The sequence below is a fragment of the Lepidochelys olivacea genome (genome assembly GCF_965140295.1).
Source record: "Lepidochelys olivacea isolate rLepOli2 genome assembly, chromosome: 10".
Lineage (NCBI taxonomy): Eukaryota > Metazoa > Chordata > Testudines > Cheloniidae > Lepidochelys > Lepidochelys olivacea.
This window is the reverse complement of record NC_140420.1, coordinates 52,173,520-52,196,028: the sequence shown is the minus strand read 5'-3', so window position 1 is coordinate 52,196,028 and position 22,509 is coordinate 52,173,520. Positions and strand designations below refer to the sequence as shown.

Below are 22,509 nucleotides of genomic sequence, written 5' to 3'. Positions count from 1 at the left end.
ACAGCACAATCCTAGACTAAGCAGTGAGAGCTGCTAGGTTTTTTTGTTTTTTATTTTTTTATTTTTTTTTGTTTTTTTGTTTTGTTTTAAATCTAATTTGTGTTGGATGGATGTTTAATGTATTGGTGCCTGGAGTCAGACTGCATAATGGGAAATGGGGATTGTCAAAAGTTCTTGGGTCATGGGGGAAGGAAGGACTGGTGTCCTATCATCACAGGGATTGTCAGATGGATTCAGGCAGACCACTAAATGCTACAACGGTTTTTCCACTTAAAATATCAGGTGCTTGCTGATATATTTTAAGGGGGGGCTGGAATGAGCCCTTTCTGACACTTGGTTTAATGCAGTGATACTCAGACTGAGGCTTGTGAGTCACAAGGGGCTTTTTAATGTGTTGCCTGTGGCTCTTTGCAGCACATATTAAAACACTGTGATTTTAATTATTAACCAATCGGGATGCTTTTACGATGTTAACCAATTACATTATCAACTTGTATTAAATTACCTTATTTTCTGTGAGAATAATATGTATAAAAATATATAGTACTATAGAAAATTAAACAGTGAATTCATACTACTGTGTGTCTCTTGGGTAATGATGATGGCGAATTTGGCTCCTGAAACACTGATGTCTGAGTATCACTGATTTAACATTTCCATGTAATGAAAAGTCACCATCACTAGCTAAATCTTCTTTTATCTGTTGGTGTCCAAATGTTATCCATATCCATACAGTGTTGAGAAATTAGCCAGCAGACTTCCACAGACATCTGGAATTTAGCTGCCTGTGGTGCAGTTGACATTCATACACTTCCTGAGCTCACTGGTTAAAACTTGTCTTATCCTCACATGGCCAGTTTCCTTGAAGCAGCATCCAAGAAACTTTACTGACTGCTATCCTATGGTGGTTGGTCCTAATTCTTAATTATGCATGAAATTGTCCTATCCTGTATTTGTTTTTAATGACTTCTTGGGGCACACTTTTTTGTTTAATACAGGCTAAAATGTATAGAAACTGCCTCAGAAGAATTGCTTACACTTGTTCCTGTAAGCAGGGCCATGCAGTACTGAGTCTCAGTTGACTGATGCCGTGTCAGTTTCTTAACTGAAAATTTGATTTCTCTTTTTTACTATTTCCCAGGGTGGACTTGATTTTAAATCCAAATTGATTTAAATCACTACTCGTGAAGACTTGATTTAATCATGGATTTCTACATAAAAGTGCATTCTTGTTGGTTTTTATAACCTTAATACATATTCTTCACAACTCAGAGAGAGATGTAGGTTTCATTTTTAGAAGGTACACACTACACATTTTTAAAGTGATTTATTTTGAAAACATTTCAGATTAGTTTTACAGCTATATCAGAAAATGAATGATTGTTTGGTTATTGCGTTTACCAAAGGTATTTTAACAAAACAAGCATTTAAATTTGTTTTTAGTTAAAAACATTCAAGTTTTTTAAAATCAGGTTTGTTTTCGTTAAAATTGTTTAACTAAAAGAGTTTAAATGAAATATTAAAAAAAAAACCCCACAAAAATTAAATCGACTGTCAGCCAGGTCAACATGAGAAATTTAAAATATTGGCTTCTGCAGTTAACTCGGTCGTCTTCACCTTCATTTTCCTGTTTCTTCATAATCTGGAAAAGAAAAACAAGCTTTCCTGCTTTTTCAGGTCCCAAAGGATTTCTCAATTTGGAATGAATTAGTCCAAAGGAAGAAAATATTCTTTCTACACCAACGAAGAAACTACTGTGTTTAAAAGTGAGATTATCACTTCAACAGTTTCTGAATCCAAGTGCTTAAGTGACTTCCACCAGTTCACTGGTGTGACTTTCTTTAAAATATCATCAGCAAATATATATTTCTTGAATGGTTCACCCTTAGCTCTGAAGTTTGTTATAGTTGGCATTATGGAGGGATGATTGTTGGATGTCCATGTCATAGCCAACTCCTCTTCTTCAGCCATTATGGTTTGACCCTGGTACCGAGTATTGAGAATATCTGCAAGAAAATGAGCTGGAGATGGTGCTTGTCCCATTCGGTTTTTTTTAATGCTTGTAATTTAACTCTGTCATTGCATATTTTTCTTTTTAAGATCGCACTCGATTCCTTACAAATTTCTACTATGTCAGCAATAATACAGCTATTTCCCTGCATTTTGTTCAAGGCTACAGAAATAGGCTTCAGGGTACTCAGCATGTGTTCAACATTTCTCTTAAGCCCAGTCTTGAGAACTTTGGCTGTGACAGTGCCATCTATTTTTTTCATGATTTTGTTCACAAACTGTCATTAGATTGGGCCCGTTCTTGATATAGTGCAGGAAACACTCCACTACCGAGTTCCATCGTACGTCATATAGGAGAGTTTGCTTGGTTCCTCCCATTTTTTTTCAGAGCAGCTGCTGCAAAGTGGTTGTTATGGAAGTATTTTGCAATTTCAACGACATTAGGCTTTATTTCTGGAACACTGAAGTCTTTGGCTAGGAGGTGCACCAAATGAGCATGGCAACTGTATGTTATTAGCTTGGGACTCTTCACTCTCTTCTAAATAATTTCTTCTCATCTTGGATACATTTGCAGCATTGTCTGTGACCAAGCTGCATACTAAACTTTTTGAATTTTTTTTTTTCAGTTTGTTATAGCTTTTACTGCTGCTACTTGTAAGTATTCTGGTGTGTGTGCATTTCCTGACGTATCAATTGTTTCTGTAAGGTAGACATTCCCTTCTTCTGTTGTCCCACAAGCACACACAACAGGATCATTGTGGACATTGCTCCATCCATCAAGACTCAGGTTAACAATTTTACCCTCTGGAGCTTTTGCACACTGCTCAATTTCTCTTTCATACACTTTCTCCAGCAATTAGCCTGCATCATCAGCTCTGTTGGGTGGACTGTATCCTGGTCTTAATGACTGGACTGAACTAATGAAGTGTGGGGTCTCAGTCATATGGAAAGGAGAGTTTTTGTTGCATAAACAAACTGGGCAATTTTTTCATCAATTACCTCTTTTTCTAATCTGCTGGTTCTTATCACAAACTTATCTATGGCTGTTTCTGGATGATGGAGATTTTTTTTTTTTCTTTTTTCTACAGGTGATATACTGTGGCTATGTGACATATATGATGTGACTGAAACACTATCATTGGCAGATAACTCTGAAACTATAGAAAATGATGGTGATCTTGAAGGTGGATAGTCTTCAGAATCCTGTATGTTGAGGATGGATTCTCCTAAACACAATAAATCAATGCAGTTATTTAATTATTATTACCATACTTCTCATTTAGTATTACTCATTGCATTCCTTGACACTTAGTACTATTTTAAAATTGAAATTGTAAAAGGAAGATCAGCCTATTTCAGCTATTTTTTATCACAACTGCATCTAAAATGATAATACCATAGAGTAACAACTATATTTTTTGCTCAAACATGAGAATTTAAGAATAGACCAGAAGGAAAACAGGCAGTCCATAAGAAAGAAGTATGAAATAAAAGTTTACCAATCTGAAGATCCTGCAGGTTCAGACATGTTGCTTTCATCATCTTCAACGCAGCTTTCTCCTAAGAAGGAACACTTCTCATGATGTTGTTTCATTCGGGCAGCCAGGCCTTGCATTTCATTGTTGCACTTTTTGCATTTTGCATGCATGCCTGTCTTACCCGCAGGTAGAGGAACGTCATTAAAATATTCCTGAACTGGGGGTCTCTCACGGCCTGCTGCCATTATAGGTTTTCCTTTCTAGTGAGAGAATGGTAGGGTAGATCTCAAATCAATGAAGGCTACGCTCAGAAAGACATCAAGACTTCTGGAATGTGCTGCTCTAACAGTTTCACTTTTGTTTCTACTGCCTGTAGCTCCCTTCTCACATTATCTCCAGACTTCTTTTCCTTGTCCAGATCTATTCTGCCCCAACAATCTTCTATTCATCGAACTTTTTGAAACTTTGCACTTTTAGAGAGTGGTAAGGGACTGATTCTATGTGCACAAATTTGTAGAGGGACAATAGGGTTGAAGTCTGTTATTTCTCACCTCCGTCTGTCTGTGTTTGTAAATAAATAAATAAACATTTTTGCTGTTAACAAGCATGTTTTCTCTGGAGACACAAATCCACAGTTTGAGAACTGCAAAACTAAGCATCTCAGATGGTATCTTCTAGACCAGGGATCGGCAACCTTTGGCACATGGCCCATCAGGGAAAGCTGCTAGCGGGCCGGGACAGTTTGTTTACCTGCAGTGTCTGCAGGTTCGGCGGGCCGGGACGGTTTGTTTACCTGCAGCGTCCGCAGGTTTGGCCAATCGCCGCTCCCACTAGCAGCAGTTGGTCGTTCCAGGCAAATGGGGGCTGCGGGAAGTGGCAGCCAGCACATCCCTCGGTCCCCACGGTTTCCTGCAGCCCCCATTGGCCTGCAATGTGCTGGCTGCCACTTCCCTCAGCCCCCATTAGCCTGGAACAGCAAACCGCGGCCAGTGGGAGCTGCGATTGGCCAAACCTGCCGACACTGCAGGTAAACAAACCGGCCCGACCCACTATGGATTTCTCTGATGGGCCCCATGCCAAAGGTTGCCGATCCCTGATCTAGACTGAGCACTGAATCCCATTGGGTAGTTAGAAAGATTAACCTAAATAATATATACAGAAGCCCCTGGACCTCCATAAAATTGAGTCCCTAATCTATGAACTATTGGAACTCATTTACAAAACTTTTCTTAAACATTACATGAATATATTGTCTCATACTATAGAATTAGAATTTATAATCCCTATTCCATGATGAGATACATTATAGCTCAGAGATATCTTAATTAAAACTATCTTTAGATAGGTTTTTTCCTCAAAAAACGTTTTATCAAAAAAATCCTATTTAAATTTTAAAAAATTCAATGATTTAAAATTTTTGTTTAAAAAAAATTATTTTTATCCACCCTGCTATTTCCCCTCATAAATATCAATCTCAGTATAATGGTTTGTTGCTCCTTTTTTGAGTGTAAAGGAGAAAGATAAACTTATTTAACCCTTTTTAAAGGGTACTTTTCTTAATATCCAGGCGTATCAACACATTCATTACCTTTTTGGTTTTTTTGGATTCTGAAAGTAGTGAAAACAAGGTTTAAAAACAATAAACAAACAAGTGTCTGTTTTCACCAAATTCTAGGGATACGGCTGGTCAGGAGAGATTCCGCACAATCACAACAGCATACTACAGAGGAGCCATGGTGAGTGCGTGTTTGGAGTGTTATCTGTTCAGGTCTAACTAAAATCGTAATTAGTTTGCTTCCTTAGGTTTAAAGGGTTCAACCTGTCTTGCTAGAGAGAAATAATAACTCAAAGATAGGGGATAACAGATTATTTCAGGACCACTGCGGTTTTTGTGAAATCTTGTTCTCCAGTTTTCTGCCCCTCCATCTTGTATATAGTCACAATCTCTCTCTGGACACGAGGCTTAATTCACCAAGTTTTGTTTTTATGCAATCAACATTTTCCTTGTTTCAAGTGATAGCAGGATAGGTGATATGTCTGGTAATATTAAAAGTGAATTTGACTGAGTTGGTTTTCCTGCTGTGTGTCCCCTTCAGCAGCTCTAGAATGCTGCCGCTAGAATCAGACATGATCAAGTATATAAATTGTCTCTAGTGCAACTGCTACTGGTTCTAGTTAGTGAACTATTTGACTTTTAAATAGTTTCTTACATTTTGACACACCCTTATGTGACAGAGCTATTCACAACATACCATGACTGAGACATCCTAGGTCAGGCATTAATGCAGTTACAGTCTGGCTTTTTTTACTTTTACTGCCACCATGTTACAGGGAGATGCACGTGCATACACACAGCTATGGAAGAGCAGATTTGCCTTGACAACATTCAGTATCAGCCTTGCTATAAAACTCTACTCGTCTGTCAAGTAGAGCTACTTGCCCTGGGCAAGCAGCATCTTACAAAAGCTGTTCCTAGACCCTTTTAAGGGGTGGGGGTGTGGTGATGCATAGTGAACATTGAATACATGTTGTAAACATGGCTTACTTAAGACAAACAGGATATCAGATCATGGTTAATTTATGGTGGTCACAATCTTTCTTTCTAGTAAGACCAACTGCTGGCTGCCTTTTTAGTTATAGAATTTACAAATTCTTGCTCACCATAGTTTAGCTAGTTTTAACTTAATATTTTAAGAGCATAATTATCCTATGTTTAAAAACAATAGGAGACAATTAATGGATATTTATTGGGTCAAGACCATTCAAAATTTATTCAAAGAGAGATCATATAAAGTCTTCAGAAAGGGCTGTTAATTATAAAGGTATATGCGGCTTACTGACTTTTTAGGCGTTTTAACTGCAAACAAGCAATATGTACATCAAATCTAAACTAATATTAAGATTAGATTGTTTTGTTTTTCCTCCACAGGGAATTATGCTGGTATATGACATCACAAATGAGAAGTCTTTTGACAACATTAAAAACTGGATAAGGAACATAGAAGAGGTAGGTGATTGGGGAAATAAGCTGCATCTGTTGATATTCTGTAACTTCTCCAAAGCAATGACCAACATCTGAGCAATTTTATTTTCTTTCAGCGAAGGGGTATATATGTGTAGCCAAGTTAGAATGGATGTAAACCAAAGCAGTCGTCCTTGAGCACAGGGTGGCTTTCCGGTTTACCATGGGCTGGAAGAGGAAAGTTAGAGACTGTCATTCAAAAATGATCATGTAGAGCAAGGATTTCAAAACAGCTTGCTTCCAGTGGATGCCTTTAGCTTAACCTTTGCTTTGAAGTATGGCTAAGAGATGAGAAGGAGACCTGTTTTCAGTATCTCTTGGTGAAGTTGAGAAATGCCTAACACTATTCTGGTAGTGTTTAAGTGTAGATTTACCTGCTTGTGTACATTCAATACCCTGTTGTCCAAATTTTGCCTTTGTTCTTATGTTAAACTTCAGTTGTGTTTGTTTTCCCTCACCTTGTAAACTATTTGAATAGCAAATACATTGACCATACTTGAATCTGAAGGCAGTGCTAAAGGAATTGGGAATAGGAAGGCTTGAGCATTAGATCCAAGCAAAATAAGGCTTAATCTGGTGGTGACAGAATTTTATTCTACTTGCTCTCAGAAAAAGAAACCTGCTACCATTCTCTGGTTCATTTGACTATTGGACCTCGCAAAGAAGGGACTATCCCAAGGAGACTTCTGATACATCACATCAGACTGGTCATTGGTGACAAGGGTTAGAAAAGCCTTTTACTCAAGATCAGTGTGCTTCCATTCTTGACTAATCAGGCAATTTGTGACCACTTTGCAAGTCAGTAAACATCAGTCTTATTTTAATAACTTCATTCTGAAGTCAAGCAGGACATCTACATGCTGATGCCCTAGATGTTCAAAATTAAGAAAAATACTTTATTAAGCCTTTCAAAAAGCTTTTCTTCTCTCTTTCACCACTGATGCCCTTATTAGGGTTTTATTAATGAGTTCTTATTGTCTAATGTGTGGATCTGTTTCTGATAGGTGAAGATTTATCTTTAACTCTATGCTGCTTTAACAAGAGCTTATTTTTCCCTTCAGCATGCCTCTTCAGATGTGGAAAGAATGATTTTGGGTAATAAATGTGATATGAATGAAAAGAGACAAGTCTCAAAAGAAAAAGGAGAGAAGGTACATTTTTGGACTACTAAATTCTTTAATAAAGGCCTAATATTTTCTCTGATCTACTGTTCTTAATGATGCTTGTTACTCTACTTTTAGCACCACCAAACAAAATAATCAGTCTTTTTAATTCCTTTCTGCTTTTAGAACTGGGGCAGGCAAACTTTTTGGAGGGCCGGTTAGGGGAGGCTGTCTCCCCAAACAGCCAGGTGTGGCCTGGCCCCCACACCCTATCTGACCCCCCCGCCCAGCTTCTCGCCCCCTGACGACCCCCCTGGGACTCCTGTTCCCTGACCGACCCTGGACCCCTGCCCCTGACTGCCCCCTGCCACCCCATCCAACCCCTGCTCTCATTCCTGACTGTCCCCCCCCCCCCCCCAGGACCCCTGCCACCCCCATCCAACCCCCCCATCTCCTTCCGGACTGCCCCAGCCCCTATCCACACCCGCACCCCCGCACACCATCCTGAACTCCCCTTCCCTCTATTCAACCCCCACCCCCCGATCCCTGCCCCCTTACTGTGCTGCCTGAAGCACCGGTGGTTGGCAGCACTACAGCTGCACTGCCCGAGCACCAGGACAGGTAGCCATGCTGCCTGGCTGGAGCCAGCCACACCACCGGGTCAGGCCACGGCTCTGCAGCTGCGCTGCCCAGCAAGAGCTCACAGCCCCGCCACCCAGAGCATTGTGCCAGAGGTGCAGTGAGCTGAGGCTGTGGGGGAGGGGGAATGGCAGGGGAGAGGCCGGGGGCTAGCCTCCTGGGCCAGGAGCTCGGGGGCCGGGCAGGAGGGTCCCGTGGGCCGGATATGGCCCGCAGGCCATAGTTTGCCCACCTCTGCTTTAGAACCTTCTACACATCGTAGGATGTCAATCTTTTTTTAAGATGGTACTTAATATATGGAATCCAATTGAGCTTCAATACTCCTCTCCAGTGAGATGTTCTAAATGTTGGCCTTCCCTATGATAACACAATTCTTCCCTTTTGAGGGAACCTAAAAAGGGAGAATAATCAGGATGTCATTTGAGTGCATTGTGGTTGATCATTCTCTGAATCACTGTTTTTTGCAATGGCGAATTACGAATATGTTAAAATAGCCGTATTAAGGGTAAAGTTAGTGGTTTTAACGTTCTGGGACACTTTCTAAGGATCCTGAAGTAGGGCTGCACACATGGGTTGTATATACTATAATTTCAAGTATTAGGATACTGGCTAGTGGGTAACTGGTAGGATTATCTACACCTGCATATGAATGTCTTAGACTACTATTAAGACTTTTTTTCTTAATTAAACTTTTGGTATCCATAGGAAAAGTCCTATAGAACTTGAGTGATTTGCATACAATAATTTAAAAAAGCTACAGAATAGACAAGACTTACATCAGGATCTGCCTCTGGTAATATTCTGTGGTGGGGATACAATTCAGTGTAGCTACATCAGTTTACACCAGCAGAGGGTCTGGTCCACAGTTCAGAAAACCCTTAAGCTATTCTCTCAATTTCTGTAGGAACCATTCAAGCTTCTATAGCAATTGTTGATTTAGTCCTTCATTAAATGCTATACAACTCTTCAGGAAAAGCGTAATGTTAACATTTTTCCAGTGCAAAGAAAGTACATTTGGGATTATTATATCAACTTGGTTACACCCTTAGTGGAGCCACCGCTCCATTATTAGCTGACATAATGACTTGTCACTTTGCAAACTTAATTTATAAATACCAAAACTTTTAAAAACCTGTCTTCCAGTTAGCAATAGATTATGGAATCAAGTTTCTAGAGACAAGTGCAAAATCCAGCATAAATGTGGAAGAGGTAAGATTGGAATTACGTTTTTTGTTGTCTTAAAACTTAAATACTGTTACATAGTGTTGCTTGCAATGTGATTTCTAACTATTAACTTTTCAGACCTGATGCATAATGTGGTATTGACCACTTTGCTCTTATGTCTTCATGTGCTGTCAATTTTGCTTTATTTGAGTATGTCTTTGTAGCATCCAAAACACCAGATGTCTTCTGCTAATATTTCTACATTTGTAGATGGATGTTAATAGTGACTTTTTATTAATGTTGCAGATAGTATAGTGGTACACTTACTGGTAACTAAAAGGTGTCTAGATACTTAAATTGTGCCTGCTTTTGGAACAGACTTCTATGTTTATCCAGTGCCTAGCACAGTAGGGTTCTGGACTCGAGGTGCTACCACAGTACACTAGTATTTTCTCTTTCTAGAGATAGATTTCATATTGCTACTGGATACACGCTGTACATATTCAGTTTCTCCCTGTCATTCGCCAAGAGGACCAAATATATCTTGGCTAGCAGATGGTCTGCTCACTAAGTTGAAAGAGTAGCTCAGAGTAAGTCAGGCTGTCCATATAGCTTCACTTGCTATAATTTTTTCCTGCTTTTAAATTATGATTGCCATCTTATTGGACAACTATATATTTTTCTGCAAATAGAGTTATGAGTTGAACTCACTGAGTGGACCACATCATCACTGATTGCTCAGACCTTTACTAGAAGAGGATAAGGAAATGAAGCTTGAGACTGTCGATGCTGAATTGCCAGAGAATCCCACACAAACAGTGTTTATATATACCCACACAAAATAAGTTATCTTAAAATGACCTAAAAGAAGAAAATAGTAAGGACTCCAAGAGCAGTTACTTTGGTGCTTTCTTTAGGGAGGATTAAGCTATCAGTTCATTCAAGAGGGCTTAAATGTACAGATCTTTTAATGACTAGACACCAGTCATGACCTATAGCAATCTTTTTTTTTTTTTTAGAGTGTTCTTAAAAACTAATACTGGTTGAAGGTAAAAAAAATAGCATAAGAGGCAAAACAGCTGGTAAATGCTTTCTTCTGGAGGCCGCTGCGTTCTAAAAGCTTTCCAAAGAATATATAAAAGGGAGGGTACACTCTCTTGTTTTTGAGGCTTCAATAAGCATTAAGTTCACAATTATGAACTTGAAATTGTGGAAATTAACATGTGCATTTTTAAAAATAGCTCAACTGATATACGATACCACTAAAGTAATTTTGTAAATTGAGAAGTGTGTGGCACATTATATAGTTCATAGCTAGAATGGATTTCTGTTTTCATTGTCCTGCATCACGTATAGCATTTGACCTATTTAAGGTTATTTCTATACCAATGCTTTTCTGTTTGTAGTGGTCTTCAGAATTGTGAAAATGAATAATGTTAATATTAATAGTGGATAATAAGGAGTGGACTTTAGATAAAAGCATGTCCCTTATTCCAGTTGTTCACTCACTCTGGTATTTTTTGCTGCTTAAGTGTCAGGAGCATCCTGCAATTTCATCATTATTCCTACCCTTCATAATTAAATGCAGGGGATACATTGGCACCAAGAGCCAGAGCTCCAAGCTAGCTGCCTGGCTAACTTGTAGAATTTTCATGTTTTCCTCTCCTCTTTATTATATAAAGACCTGTAATAGGCATGTCAGACTCAAATGTAATGTGTAAATCTTGAATCTTCTTTCCAACCACTTAACTTCTAGAGGTTAACACTTAATTCTGTTAATAAGTGAATCATGTATGGAACTCAGTTTGTGCTGTTGTCATTTTTTCTCCTTTGTAAATGCATGCTTTCCCGTCCTCAGCCCCCTGACACATACTCACTCCCATTCTTTCCCTTGAGAACTTTGTCTCCAGTTCTAAGCCTTCACCTGAAATTCCACTTTCCTTTTGGTCCCTGAGAATTGAGGATTTTAGTTGCCTTAAAAAATAAACTCTGGCCATCACTCAACTTGTATCCCTATCTGATTAGCCCAACTGTCAAACAGAGCATGGCACAAACAAGCCAAAGTGGTTTTTGGCTGTGGGAGTAGGTGGGTTGGCTGGGAACCTATGTGCAAAGCATTGGCAGGGACAAAAGGAAATGGAGCTTTTGAATTTTCTGTTACAAGCTAACTCTTGAGCTTTTCCACCTTGAATGGTGCTCCTGAAAGGCTAGATTCTAACCACAGCACACAACTTGATACACGTGCTGCATGTTTGAATTCGGACTCTGGCCCTAAGTCTTTGAAAAGCAGTCTAATGTACAGCAGTGAACTGCCTCAGTAGAAGGGCTGCTCAACAGCAGAAGATGGGGTGAAGGATGCTGACCTAAACACCAGATTATAAAGCATGACTATTGCCATATGAGAAAGTATCCATTGCACACTTAGTGCCTTTGATGTAATTTTTAATATTGCATATTTTGTAGACCATGGTTACTAAACATGTAAGACCATTCAATTTGTCTCCATTTGTCCAAATTAGACCATTTGTCTCTAATGTTCCCTTCTCCTTGGTTTCAGGCATTCTTCACACTTGCACGGGATATAATGACAAAACTCAACAGAAAAATGGTTTGTACCTTTCGCTTCACAATACATGAACCTCTGTGCATGGTGCAGGCTGTTACAAGGACCGTGTTAAAACACTTCAGTTTTATACTTCTAGGAAAACCCACTGTTTTTACAGTAATCTAACCAGAAGCTTTGTGACTGGCAAAAGAATCAGTCTCTGCATAGACTTGCGATTTACAAGTGAAGGCAGGCAATGCTGCTCTTACTGTTCAGCACTTGTGATTAAATTCTCTACAAAACTATGTAGAGAACATCAAAGCTGCACAGAAACTTTCTGTAAATGAGAAATACCAGAGTTAAGGTTCCACTCTGCCCCCTTGTGTGCATTCATTATAGCAGTCTTTATTTTACTTTTACTTTTCACACTTTCGCTCAGACTAGGGGACTGTGCAAAATATACTGCATGTGCACAAGTTTCTACTATGGCGCTATTCTTACAAATAGTATTTCCCCTCTTCCCCCCTCCCCCTTTGAGGAAGTGTTAAATTTCCTTCTCATACTCAAAAGTAGCTGACCCTCTTTTGCTCACTTTCAAAAAAATAATAAACACCTTCAGGCAGATATCATGCCTGAAAACCTTTGTTAAAAGAAACTTTGCAAAGGTACATGCATTTCACAATGAGGTATTTAACATGGAAAATGTTTAACCTTAAAGTTTCAGCTATGGTTTGCTTTAATGACTCTTGAACACGAGAGGCTTGGGAATTGACCCTAAATTTACATATCAGTAAGATCCTCTTACTGTATGGGCCCTCTGTGCATGGGAGGGGCAGAATACATAGAACAATGATCAGTCATCATTACCTATTTCTAAAAAAGGACATTGGCACAAGCCTTCTAGGTAAACTACTTGATTTCAATTTTCAGTATTTTGTCACTTATCAGTGGACAATAATTTAGCTATGCCAACCTTCCACACAAACTTCCTCGTGGCTGGATTTTACTAAAACTAGACAAGCCATTTACAACGCACATTTTGCTTCTCTACAAAAGAAAAAGGACACTAAACTTTCTAAACTACTACATGCTACAAGGGGCCACAGCAATGGTTCCCTCAACCCACCTAGCAATATTGTTAACCTATCCAACTATACTCTCAGCCCAGCAGAAGCAGCTGTTCTATCTCGGGGCCTCTCCTTCTGCCCCTCCACCCCCACGAACATGATACAGTTCTGTGGTGACCTAGAATCCTATTTTCGACGTCTCCGACTCAAGGAATATTTCCAAAATACCTCTGAACAGCATACTAATCCACAGAGGTCTCCCTACCAACACTACAGAAAGAGGGATTCTAGGTGGACTCCTCCTGAAGGTCGAAACAGCAGACTGGACTTCTACATAGAGTGCTTCCGCCGACGTGCACGGGCTGAAATTGTGGAAAAGCAGCATCACTTGCCCCATAACCTCAGCCATGCGGAACGCAATGCCATCCACAGCCTCAGAAACAACTCTGACATCATAATCAAAAAGGCTGACAAAGGAGGTGCTGTTGTCGTCATGAATAGGTCGGAATATGAACAAGAGGCTGCTCGGCAGCTCTCCAACACGAGTTTCTACAAGCCATTACCCTCTGATCCCACTGAGAGTTACCAAAAGCAACTACAGCATTTGCTCAAGAAACTTCCTGAAAAAGCACAAGATCAAATCCGCACAGACACACCCCTGGAACCCCGACCTGGGATATTCTATCTACTACCCAAGATCCATAAACCTGGAAATCCTGGGCGCCCCATCATCTCAGGCATTGGCACCCTGACAGCAGGATTGTCTGGCTATGTAGACTCCCTCCTCAGGCCCTACGCTACCAGCACTCCCAGCTACCTTCGAGACACCACTGACTTCCTGAGGAAACTACAATCCATCGGTGATCTTCCTGATAACACCATCCTGGCCACTATGGATGTAGAAGCCCTCTACACCAACATTCCACACAAAGATGGACTACAAGCCGTCAAGAACACTATCCCCGATAATGTCACGGCTAACCTGGTGGCTGAACTTTGTGACTTTGTCCTTACCCATAACTACTTCACATTTGGGGACAATGTATACCTTCAGATCAGCGGCACTGCTATGGGTACCCGCATGGCCCCACAGTATGCCAACATTTTTATGGCTGATTTAGAACAACGCTTCCTCAGCTCTCGTCCCCTAAAGCCCCTACTCTACTTGCGCTATATTGATGACATCTTCATCATCTGGACCCATGGAAAAGAAGCCCTTGAGGAATTCCACCATGATTTCAACAATTTCCATCCCACCACCAACCTCAGCCTGGTCCAGTCCACACAAGAGATCCACTTCCTGGACACTACAGTGCTAATAAACAATGGTCACATAAACACCACCCTATACCGGAAACCTACTGACCGCTATTCCTACCTGCATGCCTCCAGCTTTCACCCTGACCACACCACACGATCCATCGTCTACAGCCAAGCTCTGCGATACAACCGCATTTGCTCCAACCCCTCAGACAGAGACAAACACCTACAAGATCTCTGTCAAGCTTTCTTACAACTACAATACCCACCTGCAGAAGTAAAGAAACAGATTGATAGAGCCAGAAGAGTTCCCAGAAGTTACCTACTACAGGACAGGCCTAACAAAGAAAATAACAGAACGCCACTAGCCGTCACCTTCAGCCCCCAACTAAAACCCCTCCAACGCATTATTAAGGATCTACAACCTATCCTAAAGGATGACCCAACACTCTCACAAATCTTGGGAGACAGGCCAGTCCTTGCCTACAGACAGCCCCGCAACCTGAAGCAAATACTCACCAACAACCACATACCACACAACAGAACCACTAACCCAGGAACTTATCCTTGCAACAAAGCCCGTTGCCAACTGTGCCCACATATCTATTCAGGGGACACCATCACAGGGCCTAATAACATCAGCCACACTATCAGAGGCTCGTTCACCTGCACATCCACCAATGTGATATATGCCATCATGTGCCAGCAATGCCCCTCTGCCATGTACATTGGTCAAACTGGACAGTCTCTACGTAAAAGAATAAATGGACACAAATCAGATGTCAAGAATTGTAACATTCATAAACCAGTCGGAGAACACTTCAATCTCTCTGGTCACGCGATCACAGACATGAAGGTCGCTATCTTAAAACAAAAAAACTTCAAATCCAGACTCCAGCGAGAAACTGCTGAATTGGAATTCATTTGCAAATTGGATACTATTAATTTAGGCTTAAATAGAGACTTGGAGTGGCTAAGTCATTATGCAAGGTAGCCTGTTTCCTCTTGTTTTTTCCTACCCCCCCCCCCCAGATGTTCTGGTTTAACTTGGATTTTAACTTGAAGAGTGGTCAGTTTGGATGAGCTATTACCAGCAGGAGAGTGAGTTTCTGTGTGTATGGGGGTGGGGGGATGTGAGAACCTGGATTTATGCAGGAAATAGCCCAGCTTGATTGTCATGCACATTGTGTAAAGAGTTGTCACTTTGGATGGGCTATCACCAGCAGGAGAGTGAATTTGTGTGGGGGGGTGGAGGGTGAGAAAACCTGGATTTGTGCTGGAAATCACTTTAGATAAGCTATTACCAGCAGGACAGTGGGGTGGGAATAGGTATTGTTTCATATTCTCTGTGTATATATAAAGCCTGCTGCAGTTTCCACGATATGCATCTGAGGAAGTGAGCTGTAGCTCACGAAAGCTTATGCTCTAATAAATTGGTTAGTCTCTAAGGTGCCACAAGTCCTCCTTTTCTTTTTGCAAATACAGACTAACACGGCTGCTACTCTGAAACCAGTGCTATTAATGTTATGCAAACCATTTTTGCAAACTTTGTTCCTCCAATATCTTTGCTTGTTAAACAACTTCAGAAGAACAAATAATGTTTTAGTGTGCTAAATTCTATGGATCCCAGAGCAGTCTACATCTTTCGTACAGATTATACATATGGGATCTCTTTCCCACCATTAAACAACCATTTCCTGCTAAGAGGTGCATAGTACTTGTTGAGTTTATATTTATAAATCTTAGAACACTAAGTGAACACTTAGATTTCAAAAGTCCTAAAACTGTACTGCAGGCTTCACATAAATCATAAAGATGGTCCTTGCCACACTAAACTGTCCTAGCAACTCAGCTGGCTATTCTTTCAGGCTGGGATTTTCATATGGGTGCATTATTAATGTGGTAATTTGAGTTTCCAAACTATCCAGCTCCCAAGAGATTAATTGTCAGTTACCCAATAAAACTGCCCCTCTGCTTACAAAAAACAGTTGATGCCAATATTTCACTTATGCTTTGGAGGCTGAGGAGTGAAGGAAAAGGGGGAGTGCTAAGGCTGCTTTTCTCCATTCATAACATAGTTTTGTTTTTGCAGAACGACAACAGTTCACCAGGGGCTGGTGGGCCGGTGAAAATAACTGAAAATCGATCGAAGAAGAGCAGCTTCTTTCGATGCACGCTACTTTGATGAACTTCTAATGATAGACTGCAGCACACTTAGAAAAACCTTTTCTGCTTCTTTGAAAGCACAGGGTCACAAAGCCTCAGAAATAATACCACCAAGCTGCTGCTGAGAGCTTCAATGAACGTTGACTGCGTTAAACAAAATATCAAGTGGATTTTGCTCACTAAGCCCATTGACCTGTCAGGCTCCTTTTTCTCAAATGTGGAAGCAATGAAGTGGAGACACAAATGCAGGACTTAATTTTCTTCATTACTTTCTGTTTTAATGCCTGTTGCAAAAGCTGCTACATTTCTTTTAACTTTGCACATCCATATTAGCCTTTTATTGCCTGTTACTGCACAATCTAACACTTGTATTTGCACAGTTTATTGTCCTGTAAGTAAGTTCTTTAACAGATTTGTGCATTCTTTTACAAATTTATTTTACAAATTTATTTTAAAAAGCCAGAAAGAATAGATTAAATCACATCTCCAGTAATCTTTGCTCTACACATGTGAACATGTCTGCTATATGGATGTGTTTAAGGTAATGGGGCTTATTAAAACAAATTGGCATATAAGAACTTGTATAGGTTTTTATTCAGTTTTTCTCACAAATGCACAAATCCGTTCATACAGAAGCTACTGCATCTTCTATTCTGAATGTAGGATATTTCTTTTCTATTGGTTTTTACCAAACTTAAGAGAATCTTTTTTTACAGCAGAGTTGTCTTCTAAATAGACGTAGTTCTTATCTCATTTGTTGAATGCACTCTTAAAGCATGTGAATGACCCCCCAGTGGTCATTCATTTTTCACCTAGTTTTCTCCTATTAGCCCAACTCATCTTTTTTATTTTTATTCTGGTTTCTGATGACACTTGAGTTGAAATCTTCAACATAGCACAGGTGGGCATCCTAGCTATCACTTAACTGACTTGTGGTAGCTAAGCTGAATGAGGGTATTCAAAACTCCTGCATTCTGTTCTCCAATGTATGAAGAGTTAACTGCAGTTCCTACGGGTGACTTACAGCAAAGCTGAGGATATTCGTGTCACACCTCTAAACCTTGACCCTTGATGGCAAAGGCATGCACAGACTAGCTTCCTGTGTAGTCACTATAGTTAAGCCCCCCCATAAAAGAAAATGGCACACCACGGCTTATAATGCAATATTATGCAGCTGATACTGAATGTGTAAAGCCTTCAGTCTGCACAGGCAATTATAGAAGTTAATCATCAGAAACTGGAACAGTGATTTAGACTGCTAGAAGCCAAGTTGAAACTTAATTGCCTTTCTAACTCCTCTGAACACCTGCAAGCTAGTTTATGTATTTTATCACTTGCTTGTTTTTCACAGATCTTTCTCCATGAATGATTAAAACTGGTGCTTTAGTTTGTTGTGCCAAACTTTGACGATTGTTAGCTTTAACTACAAACTTAACAGAGTCCACCACTTTGGTTATAAGGTGCAAATGGATTGGCTTGTTGACAAACTGCTAACTTTTCTGACATGTCTGCTTTGTTAACTTTGTGGTAACAACCAATCCGCTGTTTATTATGTTAATGTTTCACTCTGCTTCAGTTTGGGATATCTGATATTGAATTTGTCATCTTGGGGGTCTGTCTCAAATATTTTGAAACTAATTCAGTGGACCATCAGCAGTGAATCCAAAAAGGACTTTGATTAGTGTCCTGAACAGACTTGAGAAACTTCATCTGGTTCCTCCAAAGTTTAAGTGGCTTTCTACACATTCTCCCCACACCGCTACTTAATTGTAATTAAAGTGATCCTGGTAATTAGATTGTGAATCACAATCTCCTATTCTTACTGAACTAGAAGGCACAGCAAAAGTTTTGAGTTAGCAAAAATGTTCAAAACAAAAACAACCCTAGCTGCTCTGGCTTACACTTCAAATTTTTCTGGGACAGGCTAATGCAGTTAAGTTTTCTGTATGGTAACAACATGCTTTCTATACAGCAACTGTTATGACTTCAGTTATGAATGTTGTTAATTTTCAGTAATTTACCTCTGACTTATTTTGGTGTCGTAACACACAGATTTTTATCTCGGAGTTGTCTGCAAACCAAAACTGACATGTTCTGTGGTTGGTAACTTTTACGGAATGCTTTGCTTGTGTTGCATTTCCTCTGTCTTCCTTCTGTTTGGTTCTGTGTACAAACAAGATTAGTCTCCATGAACTTCCTTTTGAAAGAGCCTGTAAGTGAGAGTCTATAAAGTGCTTCTTGACGCAGCAGCAAATTGGGGTATCTGCTCTGTTGTATTAAAAAGAAAAAATCCTTGCTATTTTCTTACATTTAGCTATGCTAAACTGTACATAAATTTGAGGTAAGACCATAGGAAATTCACTTTATGCATGATAAAATGATGCAGTAAATATTTCACTTTGCTTAATGTTCGTATAATGCTCATCTTTCTCTATTTGTAGAAGGAGTTAGTGACAGATGATTTTTTCTGTCCCCTGCTGAAACTGAAAAATTCCAGTTTCATGTGAAAACATTATGGTTTTATGGATAAGGTAAAACATTTGATTTTTTTTCAGCAGTATTAAGTGGTTGAGGGGCCACACTTTATCAGTATATTAACTTTTGATAATGGTCAACATAGACCTCTTTACTCGTACAGTCTGTTGTCAGACATTGAAAAATGTGCTGTATTTGAGCATGTAAATCAGCTGATTATGTTTCACTGGGAACTTTTTCTAGCTATATTTTGCTTTAGGCAAGCAGACAAATAATAACTTATGTCTGAGCATCAGTTGCTGGATGCTTCAGGTTTTTCTAATACCAGTATGAATGTTTTGTGCAGTCTTTTTTGTTATAATTTACTCAAGACTATAATCTTAATTTTTGAAAGACTCTGACTATACCTCAGCTAACTAACATTCTAATATCCATTAAAACAAAGGTGATCCAACTATTATTCATTATACAAAGCAGAAAATGTGCAGCCTGCCTGGCTCTAAAGACCTCCATTAGTCTTTAAGGAAACGCAGGCATTTCTTTGGGTTTTATTAGGACTAGAACCTACTTGCTGTCAAGTGAGGGGTTTCCTCCCCACAACTCTTGCCTTCCCTCCCAGTTTGTGCAGTGTGTTCTGTTTTTTCTAAATGGTGAGAAAATAAAACCTGAAAATATATGGTCTCAATGCTTCTTTTGCTATAGCTTTCAATCCTGTGATCAGCAAACCATGCACATAAAATGCTTAGTTCTTGTTGAGTAGACATAGAATACTTGATTTAGGTTTAGTTATTAAATCTCTTGAAGTTTGTTTAATGTTAAAACTTCGAAACCACATATTAAATGTAATGCAATTTTACCTTTATTGAATGTGGGGGTTTCTACAGTACTAGTCAAGGTTTTTGAAAAGTGCAGTTTTATAAATGAGGTATTTCCTGTCACAAGTGCATTTCCTCTTTTAGTCTTTTGTTTGTCGAGTGAAATCAAGTCCATTATTTTCACAAGCCAAAAGTGGAGGGGGCGGGGTGTATTTTTGAAATACATTTTTTTTTCTGTGAACTCTTGATGGGTAACAATTTGGAAGATATACCAATAGCATGTAAAGTGCATAAATGTGTTGCTAATTTGTGGAAATGCATCGGTCATCTGATTACATAATCAAGTGAAATTTGCCAGGTAAAAGTTTAAGGACAAGCTGTTTGCACATATTGGCTCCTTCCCTCTACTGCACCCGAGCTGCTTGTGCCACATTACTCTACTCTTAATATACCTTGTACTTCAAAATGCCATGTAAAGGCAGGACTTCCCACTTTTTCTTTACCAGTGAATTTAAACATGTTAGTGCATTCCTATGGCCTTATAAACATATATTTTGCAAATGACACTTTTCCTTGGGATTACAATTATTTTAATGCAATATACAGTTACTAAATTCAGACTAAAAAGCATGGCCCTAAAGAAAATGCTTAATTTTCAAATAGAATTGTTCTACCATATGTGTGTTTAAGCACATTTTATCTCTGCTCCAAAGGCGTAATGTGAAAATCCTGCAGATAAAGTGGACTTGTCATGTTAACTTGTAAACTTAATCATTAATTGTGTACTGATACTGTGTTAAAAAAGAATGGTTTTATTATTCCATGTGAACTTTTTTTACAACAATGTGCATCTCAAATAAAATTACATAATGAAAAATATTCAGTTTCTTCTATGAAGTAACTCCGTGTAATCAATCTTATGCAAGTTGTATTTCCACTCTATTCTAACACATGATTATGTTGGGGAGGGTCCAATTTAATTCATGCCTGAGGTTTTGTTTAGCCTGCTTGCTTCTGAAATTGACTCTTTTTTGGAGTAGCTTCTTCAAGAACTTCTATCCCTATTCTAATTCCTTCTGCATCAGAACAAGGGGAAGTTTTAAGGTGATTACTAGGAGGGAACACTTGAGTAACTTAAAGATATGTGTTAGGGAGTGGGAATACTCTCCCAAAGCATATGTTGAAAGCAAGACTAGACAAACACTAGTAAATGTAAAGTGGGGTGCAATCCTGCATTACCAGAGAGACAAGTGGGGTGGGGAAGAAGTGGACAGTATTGGGTCATCTAGTCAATCTCTAACATTTGTGATTAAATAAGCTTATGTGAGGGGGAGAAAAGTCTTTCATTCTCCAGCAGACTTTGGCAATCTGAGGCACATACAATTGACTGACCCAGCAAATACTAGGACTACCCAGGCTAATTCAAATGCTGAAAGAGTATTAAGGTGTCTGACAAAAGTAATTGCTAACAATTATATTACTAGCAGTAATGAACTTGGCAATTAATACTGTTCACTTTGTCACACGTATCTAAGCAATGCACTTGTAATTTTAAACAGGGACTAGTTGGGAAAAGATTGAACAAACAAAAGACATCTTGTCTTAACACTTTTTTCTATAATATCAGTATCCTTTATTTTAAAAATATCTTCCCCAGAAGTCATCACCCTTACTTCTGGTCTCCAAACTTAAAACCTCTACTGAATTCAGATTCTGCCAATGGCATCATAACATACCTATTTATCTACCTTTTCTGCCTCCCAGTTGGATTCTCACTTGGACACAGTGCAAATACATATCACAACTACATCTTTACCATTGAATGCAACTAGTGCCTAACAGTTGCTTAAAATCTTCCTTCTACATGTCCTTTGACATAGCGTAACACAAGAAGATATCCAACTTCTTCATTCTGAGAACTACTTCGTAAGCGCTCCTGTCATGGACACCACCTTCCCATTGCTCATTCACGCTATTGCTTTTTGTGAATCACCTAAAGACCGGTTAGAGAACTGCACGCTTAGGGCCAGGTTTTTAGATGTGCTGATAACTTGCAGCTCCGGATTTGAATTGGTTTTTGATGCTCAGCACATCTGATAATTGAGCCTTTTGTCTCAAGTCTTGGAGATATAATAATTCATTTTCCCCCTACAACAGCATCTTATTTTGTATATATTCAGTTATTCTAGTCTCTTCCCTCCGTTTCCAATAGAAACTTTATCCTTTTAAAGAAAATGGTGCTTTTATTAAAATTTGTGTAATTCTCATCTTTATTTGGGTAAAATTTAGTTTCACTTTAGTGCCTCATCTGTCCCAAAAAAGATGACTTCTTCAAGTAGTGTCCCTATGGATGCTCCACTGTAGGTGTCTGCATCCCCATGCTGCTGATCAGAGACCTTTGGTAGCAGTTTGTCCTGCCTGTGCAGGCGCTGCTCCCTGCCTGCCATGAGGCTAGCCAGTGCACACAGACAATCCCTCCTTAGTTCCTTCTGGACCGCCCCAGGCTAGAGACAGTTCTTTTAGACTAGCTAATTTTAGCTTCCCTTGAAGCTTTTTCTTTGTTACTTCATTTGTATTTTTATTGGGCTGTGCCTGGGAAAAAGAAAGGGCTTGTCTTCCACCAACCCTGTTGTGGGTGACCCCCCACCCCGGACAAGGGTATGCTCTGCTTCAAAGTGTGTCTCAGTTGCAAGGAATCTATCCCATTGACTGACGGACACTCGCAGTGTGTTTGCTGCCTGGGGGAGTACATTCCATAAAAGTTT

General features: G+C 39.5%; 1 protein-coding gene across 1 annotated transcript in view; it reads left to right on the top strand.

Annotated features, from left to right (window-relative positions):
• Window positions 1-20,623, top strand: part of RAB8B (RAB8B, member RAS oncogene family) — a 47,358-nt gene extending 26,735 nt beyond the window's left edge. The window contains exons 3-8 of the mRNA XM_084640563.1: window positions 5,164-5,224; window positions 6,418-6,495; window positions 7,572-7,661; window positions 9,396-9,461; window positions 11,974-12,024; window positions 16,381-20,623. Of these exons, the coding sequence (XP_084496689.1) occupies window positions 5,164-5,224; window positions 6,418-6,495; window positions 7,572-7,661; window positions 9,396-9,461; window positions 11,974-12,024; window positions 16,381-16,473 (439 nt within the window). The 3' untranslated portion in view covers window positions 16,474-20,623. The remainder of the gene's footprint in view (window positions 1-5,163; window positions 5,225-6,417; window positions 6,496-7,571; window positions 7,662-9,395; window positions 9,462-11,973; window positions 12,025-16,380) is intronic.
• The last annotated feature ends 1,886 nt before the right edge of the window (window positions 20,624-22,509 follow it).